Source organism: Amphiura filiformis, chromosome 7 (assembly GCF_039555335.1).
Source record: "Amphiura filiformis chromosome 7, Afil_fr2py, whole genome shotgun sequence".
NCBI classification, from domain to species: Eukaryota; Metazoa; Echinodermata; class Ophiuroidea; order Amphilepidida; family Amphiuridae; genus Amphiura; species Amphiura filiformis.
The window spans coordinates 27,490,640-27,502,443 of NC_092634.1; the positions used below are offsets into that span (position 1 = coordinate 27,490,640).

An 11,804-nucleotide genomic window follows, 5' to 3' on the forward strand; every position below is an offset into this window, starting at 1 on the left:
AGCTTGAGTACACCGGTACCGGGACGCGGAACACGGGGGGGGCGGTCCCTGCACTCCGTGCATCCGCGGGTATTCATGCTTGTCGGTGAACTTTCAAAACACCCCCTTTTGCATCTCATTTTGTAGGGGAAAAACACCCCTTTTTTTAGCGATTTCGCGAATTATTTGCCCTTCGTAAATACCCCTATTTTCGCTAAAACGCGAACTATATTTCTAATATACACCCTTTTCTGGCAGAAACGCGTAGGCTGCTCGATGAAAACACCTTTTTTTTTCAATTTCGCGAACACGTGGTTTGAAAAAACACCCTTTTTTGTGTGTTTCGCGAATCGCGTTTCTTCATCTGAAAACACCCCTTATTTCGCGAAATGTTCGACGAGCATGAATACCCGCGGATGCACGGAGTGCGGGGACCGGGGGGTGGTACTTGAATATGAAAGTGACGTACGTCCCTAGGGGTATCGGTGTGGAATTTTTGTCGAAAACATGGGGTCATTCAGTGTGGGCTTCTTGATAATGTTGGTCACACCAAAAATTAGGTGTCATTGACCGTAAAAATACCTTTTCGGGCAAAAAGATTTTTGAAGCTAAACCACGGACTAGGTGTAAGATTAAAAAAATTCAAACAAAAGGGTGCTCTTTTGGTGTAAGCTGATGACAAGGGAGGTGTCATTGGGTGTAAAGTTTGCTTCAAAAAACCTCGGACTATAGGCATTGATGTGTGATTCCATGCCCAGTTCAGATCACTGTATGAAAACATGATGAAAACCATTTGACCAATATTCATACAGAATATTTTTCATAGTTTACGTTGTGTCGAAGTTTTCAACGCTATTTAGATCTACCATAAAAAAAATTTCAACACGTAGAGGTTAAAAAATGCTTTAAATTCCTCTATGTCTTAAGTTATATTTTCATACTTGGTCCTAGGAAAGTTATTTTGTTAAAGACGTACGCATCTGTTTGTTGTTGTTTTGTTTTGTTTTTTGTTTTGTTTTTCCTCTTTTTTTTCGATTTTGGTTTTTGTGTAATGGCACGATCACGATTTAGGGGTCAATTTGTTATGGGGCTTTGAGGCCTCACTCACATTCACGCCCTCTATAGCGATATAAGAACGTAGGTTTTGGTTTGGCAAAATAGCCCAAGTATCAAAATTTCTCTTTTCTGTTTATGTTATAATTATTATCATAATAATGAGGACCAGACGTCTCAAAAAAATATTCTTATCTTTGGCTTTGTTTTATGAGGGTTTCAAAATATATTTGCATTTATACGAGTGGATATTCATACGTAGTGGTAGATAAAATGAATTAAAGTTTTAACTTCAACACTACACTATTTTTCGCTCACCTGGAACGTTTTCACTAGTCCGACTAGCGTCTTCAGCAGATGGTGATGCTGTGTTGATATCTTGTCTACAATCGGGATATCTCTTCTGCCAGGAAGCTTGAGAAAAGGCTTAGTGAACACAAGTCCACTGCTGGCAGCTCTAAATCAGCGGTCAGAGAACATGTAGTGAGATCTAAAGGTCACCAGATTAATTGGGAAAACATCAAGGTGCTTGAACGGGAGCAAAAAGAATTTTCCCGGAGAGTTCTTGAAGCCATACACATAAGGACTCAAAAACCAAGACTAAATCGTGACCAAGGACTAGAAATAGATCCTATTTGGGATAACTTGCTGATGCCCGGGTGGGGGGGGCGGCGCTACATCGTAACATCCTATGACGTCACTCTGTCAATCATATGACGTACGTCATCAGTGAGAGATATCCCGATTGTAGACAAGATATCAACACAGCATCACCATCTGCTGAAGACGCTAGTCGGACTAGTGAAAACGTTCCAGGTGAGCGAAAAATAGTGTAGTGTTGAAGTTAAAACTTTAATTCATATTTGCATTTGTTTTATATTGTATCATGAGGGGGTTTTCAGCTAATTTACATCTACCATAAAACGTTTCAACACGTAAAAGAGGCGCCAAAGTTGAAAAATGCTTAAATTCTTCTATGTCTTTTCACCATTATTTTATTTTTCAAACTTGGTACCATTTAGGAAATGTGCTTTTATAAGGACTTACGATTTTGGATTTTGTGTTATGGCATGATGACAATTTATGGGTGACTTTATTATGAGGTTTTGTGGCCTCACTCACATTCACGCCCTCTAACCATAAAAACGTAGGTTTGGGTTTGGCAAAAAGAGCCCAAGTATTAAATCAAGCAAAAATACGAGTAAATAATTAGCAAGTTGTATTTTATCAGTTTCAAGTGAAAGAATACATCTTCATGTTGAATCCTCATAATATCCCTCATAATACAATGTAAAACAAAAGAAATAGATGTTGAAACCCGCTTAAAGCAAAGTCAAACATAAGAATTAGAGACGTTTATTTCAATTCCTCATTAATTTCCCTCACAATATAATAAAAAAAACTTGTCGCCTTTGGCGGCGAAAAAAAAAATCTTGCCCCGACCCCAACTTCCTCCACCCCCTTGAAGTCTAATGATGCGTCCCTTACACGCGTGTGGTGCAATTATTAATAAAATCAATCGAAAAAAGTAGGCCTAGATTATTTTGATGAGGGCAGTCAGCGTCCCAAAAGTAGACCGCAACATATTTACCGGAGGACATAGCTCAACTAAGCGAATGCGAAAGTGGCGAATCGGCGACTCCGGCGAGCAATTAGGGAATTATCATATTACGGGAATTTCCCACATCAAGGGATTCGCCCCACACACATGTTGGCTAGGAAACAAAGTCATTCATCAAAGCTAAACAGAAAACAGCGTGTCACAACCATGGGGAAACTGGAAGACGAGGAGTCAAAGAAGAAGAAGAAGTTTAAACCGGCGAACAATTTGTTGTGTTTTACAATAAAAGATGACGGATACGATCCTGATGAAGTCAAAGAAGACATATTTGATGCCAAAGACTATATCGCAATTTCATCATCTCATCAGCGGCCTGTATCAACCCTTTGTTGGGATGAGGACTGTGAATTAATAGCGGAAGTGTATGTGCGTAGAAGCCAACACAAGTCTGTGGGAAAGACTAATCCACCTAAATCACACTCCAGCTGAAAGATCTTCACTTCAACTCGAAACTCGCCAAGCAAGGTAAACATAAGAAACTCATGGTAAAATCTGACATCTATTCGCGTAAAATACAACGCGATGAAACAGTACAGGATCAAATACAAGCAAAGAAATCCAACAACGACGAGCGGTTGAAAAAGAAAAAGTTGGATCGAAGAGGAATAAAGGAAGTCACAAACAGGCCACCTGTAAAACCTCCCATCAAAGCAGGTCTGGTCCCATCAGGACCCTGGTGTGGCGTCAAACCAAATAAAGATGATTATTGTTGTGTCATTCATAACAGGATATCAAAAGGAACATGGTCGTATGAGAGAATCAAAGAGCGGAATTTCATGCGGGAAGCGTACCCTTACGCGAACAAATCAAAAGCGCATCTCATCTGGACTTTGATGCTACGAAATGAATGCACGGGAATTATCAACCCCCGTGTGGCGATTTACATCGGGCGGGAATGGCCTGAATGGTCTACTTTCCTACAAACACTGTCCACAATGTACACTCTTGGCATTGACTAGCTCAGTTGCTGTAGCTTGAGTACACCGGTACCGGGACGCGGAACACGGGGGGGCGGTCCCTGCACTCCGTGCATCCGCGGGTATTCATGCTTCATGCTACATCGTAACATCCTATGACGTCACTCTGTCAATCATATGACGTACGTCATCAGTGAGAGATATCCCGATTGTAGACAAGATATCAACACAGCATCACCATCTGCTGAAGACGCTAGTCGGACTAGTGAAAACGTTCCAGGTGAGCGAAAAATAGTGTAGTGTTGAAGTTAAAACTTTAATTCATATTTGCATTTGTTTTATATTGTATCATGAGGGGGTTTTCAGCTAATTTACATCTACCATAAAACGTTTCAACACGTAAAAGAGGCGCCAAAGTTGAAAAATGCTTAAATTCTTCTATGTCTTTTCACCATTATTTTATTTTTCAAACTTGGTACCATTTAGGAAATGTGCTTTTATAAGGACTTACGATTTTGGATTTTGTGTTATGGCATGATGACAATTTATGGGTGACTTTATTATGAGGTTTTGTGGCCTCACTCACATTCACGCCCTCTAACCATAAAAACGTAGGTTTGGGTTTGGCAAAAAGAGCCCAAGTATTAAATCAAGCAAAAATACGAGTAAATAATTAGCAAGTTGTATTTTATCAGTTTCAAGTGAAAGAATACATCTTCATGTTGAATCCTCATAATATCCCTCATAATACAATGTAAAACAAAAGAAATAGATGTTGAAACCCGCTTAAAGCAAAGTCAAACATAAGAATTAGAGACGTTTATTTCAATTCCTCATTAATTTCCCTCACAATATAATAAGTTCATGTCTCTTCTTTATAAAAAGCTAACTGATTTTTTTTTCACTCCGAACGGATTTTTTCTAAGTTGTCACAAAAAAATTGGGGTAAAAAAGTGATTTTTTCAAAACTCGAGATTTTTGAACAAATCTGACATCACCATGGGATTCCTTGACTCATTTCCTTTCCAAACATGTATAGTTCTATATACTTTTGACATATAATTCAGAAATAATGATGCTCGAAAAGGTCCATGTTCTCTCCCATTACACTGCCCATTATGAGGCACTGATATAAATGTCTCAAACACACTTTTTCTGTTGTTTGACTTTGTTTCATGAGGTTTTCAAAATCTATTTCTTTTAATATTGTATTGACATATAGGGGGATTTGAAATCTCGATGAAATGGATTCTTATGTTTGACTTTGTTTTATGAGGGTTTCATCTTCCATTTCATCATGAGGAATGGAAATAAGTTTCTCAAAAAATATTCGTATGATTGACTTTTTTGTTATTTATTGTATTGTGAGGGAAATTATAAGGATTTGAAATATTTTAGCATCTCGAAAAAGTGGATTCTTATGTTTGAATTTGTTTTATGAGGGGTTCAAGATAAATTTCGTTTGATTTATATTGTATGATTCGAAAGAAGCATCTTGAAAAAGTGGATAGAAGCATCTTGAAAAAGTGGATACTTATAATTTCCCTCTTAATTTAATTTAAAAAACAAAACAAAAAACAAGAAAATACATAAGATAAAGTCTTATAAAATATTGTATTAAAAGGGAAATAATGAGGCATTGATATAAATGTCTCAAAGAAACGTTGTTTAACTTTGTTTTCAAAGCTATTTCTTTTCCTTTATATTGTATTATGAGGAAAATTATGAGGAATTGAAATAACCCGCCTCCCAAATAACTTATCTTATGTTTGACTTTGTTTAATGAAGGTTATGAAATCTATTTCTTTTGTCTTGCATTGTATTATGAAGGAAATTATGAGAAATTAAAATAAGTTTCTCAAACATTATTCGTATATGATTGACTTTGTTTTGTAAGGGTTTCGAAATCTATTTCCTTTGTTATAAGTTGTATTGTGAGGGAAGCTATGAGAATTTGAAAAAAAAGTATCTTGAAACAGTGGATTCTTATAATTTTCCTTCACAATATAATAATAAAAAAAACCTTAACTTAACTTTCAAAATCTATTTCTTTCTTTTTGTATTGTATTATGAGGGAATTTATGAGGAATTGAAATAACACGCCTCCAAAAAATGTATCTTATGTTTGACTTTGTTTAATGAGGGTTTTAAAACCCGCGTGTCTTTTGTTTTGTATATATATTATGATAGAAATAAACAAAATTGACTTTGTTTTGTTTCAAAATCTATTTCTTTTTTTATAAGTTGTATTGTGAGGGAAGCGATGAGGATTTGAAATATCTTGAAGCATCTCGAAAAAGTGGATTCTTAAGTTTGACTTTGTTTCATGAGGATTTCAAATCAATTTCTTTTGTTTTATATTGTATTATGAGGGAAATTATGAGGATTTGGAATAAGCAAATAAGTAAGTAAGTAACAGACGCTATTTCTAGGCTGAACCTGTGGGTCCAGCAAAGCAAAAATGTAAATAAAAACTTACGACTTTGTGAAATTTCGCTAGTTCTTGAGTACGTGTATCCCACAACACCGATCTGTTCGCCTCCTACAGTTAGTACGACACTTTTGTTGAACAAACCATCGATTACAGGCTCTTCCGATGCATCAGTATTACAGCTGATCACGGGGAACTGTACGTCCTTCAAAAACGGCGCCAAACCGTCGGGTGTCAAGTCAAATTCGTGATTACCAAGAGCCTGTTGGTGAACAAAGGAAACACACATGCATGAATGGTGTCTCCCCGTCAGACCGAAACACCGTCAATCCGAACCCCAGTCGGTCCGAAAACCCGTTAGGATTAGGGATAAGGTATAGGGGAAAGTGGGGTAATGCCGGACTGTGGGGAATCCCGGACACATCGATTGCAGCTAAACGGAGAAGGGTGGCACTATTATACTACCTTAGGGTATTAGCTACCTCAAGGTACACACCTCACGTGTACTACTACCAGCACTTTGGGTCTCGTCTTTCTTTGTGAAAATTACGAAAAAACAGAAATTGTCATTTTTGACTTTTTATCTGAAAAGTGATTTATTAGCTGGGTGACAGTTAATGCGTCAAGGGACACAGATGAAGTATGGATGAAATTTATGTTTGATACTTGATTGTTAGCTGGATGTATGAATTTTGGTATCTTAAAAATGGATTATACTCAAATGCAGAAAACCTTTTACGAGCGCGACTACCGTGATGTTGCAAATTCGGCGCTAACAACGCGTACGGCGCACAGTTCATTCATAAATTTCCACTCGGCAACAACAGATCGCCTCAGCAGCCAATCAGAGATAAGTGCGTGCAACGCAGTAAATACGCGATGTATCCTTACAATACGCGCTCGTCTAAGGTTTTCTGCATTTTAGTATAGTAGAACAAGCACTGAAAAATTAAATCGGGACCGTGAGGGGTAATCCCGGACACACATGCGTCTCTATACAGTTGGGGTAATGCCGGACACTTGTTATTTCGAAAATATAGACAACAGCACCCGGGCAACAGCAACAGCCCCCATAGTTGTAGGGGAGAGCGGGGAGTGTTCGCCCTATATTTTTCTGACCAGCCTAGGGATGTCAATTTTAAGGTTAGGGATGACCTGATCAGCTCATGTGAAAGCCCTATGTCTTAGCTATATACGACCACAATCCCAGAACTATAGGCCTTACAATAGCAACAGGATAGAGCAAACAAAAAAGTTTTTCAAAGTGGCGAACTTGCCCCATATTGGGGCAAGTTCGCCCATATGGTGGGGTAAGTTCACCCTAATCACAAAAAAGGTTTAAACATTGCATAACAATAACATATTAAATGCAAACATTTAGCAAGAGTATACAGCGCATTCATTCTCTTCTGGGGAGTCACTAAATTTGTTGCAGGGGTCGGGTCAGGGTAAAATGTAGGGGTCCAAGGTGAGCTTATAACGCATCATGTTTAAAACTTCAGGGAGATTATGGATTAGGACATTAACGGTGGTATGAGTAATACTGATACCACATAACTTTACAAAACATGTTTTCCAATAGTTTTACCTTGTTTAGTGGTATAATTATAAATATTTTGCATAATACGCTGATGGGGCAGGTCCGCCCTCCAGTTTGGGGTAAGTCCGCCCGGGGAAGATATAGGGCGAACATGCCCCATCCTCAAAAGGGCGAACGTGCCCCTTGTGCACATTTTTGTATTTTCTTCAGGGTATGCAAAATACAAATCGAATAAGGAGTTTATAACTGCATTAAATCTTTGACAAATCCCATATGTTCCCAATATAGATTTCCATTAAAACCATCTGTATTTATGTATAAATGATGATACAATATTATTAATGCAAGAAAAAATTACGTTTTGTGTTAATTTTTTTGTTTTGGCTGCAGTTCGATGAACACGTCCCTATATGTCGGGTAGCTAATATGAGAAGTTTATAATGACCTATGTCACCTAATTTTGCCATCACCAAATTCCCCGATAGCCGTAGTGCTGAGAAACAAGGGGTGGGCGAACCTGCCCCTAGGGCGAACACTCCCCGCTCTCCCCTATGCTTGAGGTAACAGAAGTACCTAATACATTCTAGGGGATTATTATCCTACTCCACTTTCCCTCTTAGCAACAATCATGTGTCCGGGATTACCCCGTGTCCGGCATTACCCCATCATTTTTTACCATTTTGTTTTTTAATTATAACTTATTAACCATAGATGTTGAGTTTTTAAAAACTAGTTACTAGTTAGAACATTACTCCTACTTTGCATTGATATGATTTTTACTGATGAACTTTATTTAATCTTGTACCTGTGTAGCCTTAACGAAAGGTGCCCGGGATTACCCCACTTTCCCTAAGGGTTAGGATTATGGTTATGGTTATGGTTAGGGTAAGGGTTAGGGTTAGGGTCCTAATGGGTTTTCGGACTGACGGGGGTTCGGATTGATGGTGCTTCTGACTGATGGGGTGTCCCCGCATGAATGCACAGGTTTCGAACCGTGTGGATGTCAGTTTCGTTTGAGGCTTTCGGCACGCTTTCGGCATAGCCAATATCGTGACACTTCAAACATCACCGGACCGTGTGAAGACATCTTGACCTTGAAGTTGCGGACCGGAATATGCAAAAGATTAGGTATATTTTGATGACACTTTGCATGTGTAAAACGATCGGCCAGAAGTAGGACACGTTTTATTTACTCTTCTGAACAACGATACAAAAATAATGTTTTATCTGTGATAATAGGCTGTCTAATTACGCAGTGTTGGCTAAACAAATAAGGTACTTGTTTAATCCGGACTTTAACCTCTAATTTCAAATTGTTGATCTGAGATATAATGACAAATTATAAAGCCATAAACGATCATTTAAAATGAGTTTTGTAATTTCTTTTCTTTTTTAAAATTGATTTTTTGGGGATATTTGTAATATCAAGTTACACTAATGTAATAGGATTCAACCAAATTCACGGTGCTTTCAGGACAACATAGCATGTTTGAATTAAAAGTCATAATTATATGACTTTTAAATTACCCATAGAACACCACATTAAGCGGCTAATAATCAACATAGGCCTAGTTAGTTTTAGTTTGGCTTAAAATGACCAGAAAACTTTCCTACCAGTTGCCACTAATAATATTTTATAATATTTGGCAAAGAGTAACCAATTTGAAATTAGACAGAAATCGTTTATTAAGGCTTTAAACAATATAAAATACCACTACATGGTATCCAAAGAAACAACAACAACAAAACAAGACCCCTATTTTTTACGTCTTTGTACGTCATTCGCCAGCTTAGGCTTACGGGCTTACCGAAGAAGAAGTCACGGTAAAATCAAACAAGAAATGGCATAAACGTAGGCCCTACCATTTTTGCATTTTTCCACGATGAAAGTACGCTTGTGACGAGCCGGGGTGACGAGTTGGGCCTATCCGTTAAAATAAAATTTAGAGTCCCCCCAAAAAAGTGGGATTTTCGATGATGCTTAGTTCTGACTGGGGCCGGGGCCGGAGGGAGGGCAACCGGGGAAAACTGAGTTTTGTTTTTTCTTTTTTCTAACCACCCCCTTCCCTGGCGCTGTGTGCAATATATACGGCCTGCTCTTACCTGTGCATCATATCCAAGCTTATTCATGAAATAAGACGTCGCCGATCCTTGGTAAAGGAAGAACCAATTCGTTCCTTGGAATTGATCACCAGCATCCAAAAACAACACATTGTCAACAGTTTCCCGTATGTTATTTATCATTGTTGCTCTCCGTGCAACTCCGCCATAACACTCTCCATTAAGAGCTTCGTCCTCACTGCAAGATCCACCACCTACATCAAACTGTTCCATACGATCGTGAACATCGTTTGTATGAAGAATTGTTAAATCGTAGGCCTGTGATATTTGTGGTAGTGCTAACAGTAGTACAGTCAAAGTTGGGGCCAAGATTTGTGAACGCAAATTCAGACGAAATTGGAAAGCCATATTGCAATGCAGAGATTTAATTAAATATCAGTCAATACGGCTCTTCAACAGTCAACAGTTCAAGCTCCTACGCTATAGGCCTACTACCTCTAGGGTTCACATCAAAGCCATGTCCCTATTAATCGATCCAATGCCAGTGACAAAATTTTGCAGTGTGACTATGTTCGTTTGGATTGCACTTTTAATTGACGTAATCATCGGTGGCAGCGGTTTACTTTAATACCAGTCATTGAATTAATGATATGTAGGGTAGGTGCAGGTAATATGGGACAGCAGGTAATATGGGACACCTGTTTTCATTTTAACAAAAAGTAGCTTAGAGAAGGTAAACACTTTAAGTTGATTTGTTAAGTGTTTAGAGACATCAACTGTGCTTCTAGAAATGCAGTTTTGGAGTCTGTGTATCAAACTCTTGGAAATCAATGCCAAAAAGAGTGAAATTGCCCAAAAAATTATGTCGTTTTTTTGGCCTGATATAAAATCAATGACGTCACATTTTATGATTGTGTATCCAAAAACTCTGGTACTGAGGGGGCATTTGTCATTTTTATGATCTTTAGGTGATGGGTTAAGCTTATCAGCAGGTAAAATTCCACTGACAAGTGGCACTTTCCTTTTATAAATGATTATTTACTCTGATTTTCAACTGAATGGGTGCAGGTAATATGGGACACATTGGAAATTGTGTGCATTGTCAATGCGAAAAGCAAAACTATTTAGAAAATTGAATTTTCTTGTAGAAATTTGCATTTAACATTCAAAATCATGTAACAAAAATGTTTTTAGAACAAAAGAGTGATTTTCTGAACTTTTTGATTTTCACCATAGAGATAACACAGTGTCCCATATTACCTGCACATGCAGGTAATATGGGACACTTGACGATGACGTCATTTTGACGTCATAGCGTCCAAACAAACATAAAAACAAGGTAACATTGCCTGTTTTATTAATCTTAAAGGACAGGTTGTTCATCATAACAATCTCTTGTGGGCATATCTTCTTTAGTTTTTATGCAAATAAGCTAAACGTCCTTAATGGTCCCATATTACCTGCAGGTACCCTATTAACCCTTTACTGGTAGCGGGACTGGTAGGCCTACATTGCTAGCCCTGACTATGCGAATATCATTCTGGCAGAATTGTCTTTATCTAATTATCTTCGTTGATGTGTGCGGTCCGTTGAAACATATATAGGCCTAGACGGAGAACCTCCCACTGCACTGTCTATGTTTGAATTCCCGCGTTTTTCTCAAACACTCGACCAAACATTTACATTTTTAACAAAACAAAATTCACAAATTAAGTATATGAAAAGTAAGGCCTACGAGTATGCCTAAATAATAAACTATTATTATGGTTTGCACCTAAAATCAGCACATACGGCACACGCCCGCCCCTTAAATTTGGCAAGAGGAACCCCCCCTCGAAAAAAATAGAACGAAATAAGAACGAATTAAGTAATAATATACCCTTGTATATCTTAATTTTATTTTTTAACACTGGAAAGTAAGGAAAATCAAATCATGTCGCATGCAAAAGATTATTTGAATCAATATTTGAAACCCACATAATAATTGCTATAAATTGACGATTGTACAGCTATTTCATGATTTAAGTCAATAAACGTGATAAGTCATGCATACTCCGGCTCTTTACCGCAATAATTAAAGGTACTGTACAGGGTTCAAACGAAATACTCCCACCCTAAAATTACAAATCATTTTTTTGCATAACTTGCATTTTGCCTATTCTGTTGATTTGAAAAATTCAAAAAGCTGTGATTAGAAGTAAC

General features: G+C 37.9%; 1 protein-coding gene across 1 annotated transcript in view; it reads right to left on the bottom strand.

Moving 5' to 3' along the window:
- Window positions 1-10,239, bottom strand: part of LOC140157756 (snake venom 5'-nucleotidase-like) — a 122,775-nt gene extending 112,536 nt beyond the window's left edge. Inside the window, exons 1-2 of the mRNA XM_072181003.1 lie at window positions 9,645-10,239; window positions 6,050-6,263 (exon numbers count right to left, since the gene is read on the bottom strand). Coding sequence (XP_072037104.1) covers window positions 6,050-6,263; window positions 9,645-10,010 — 580 coding nt within the window. The 5' untranslated portion in view covers window positions 10,011-10,239. The remainder of the gene's footprint in view (window positions 1-6,049; window positions 6,264-9,644) is intronic.
- Between the last annotated feature and the right edge of the window lie 1,565 nt (window positions 10,240-11,804).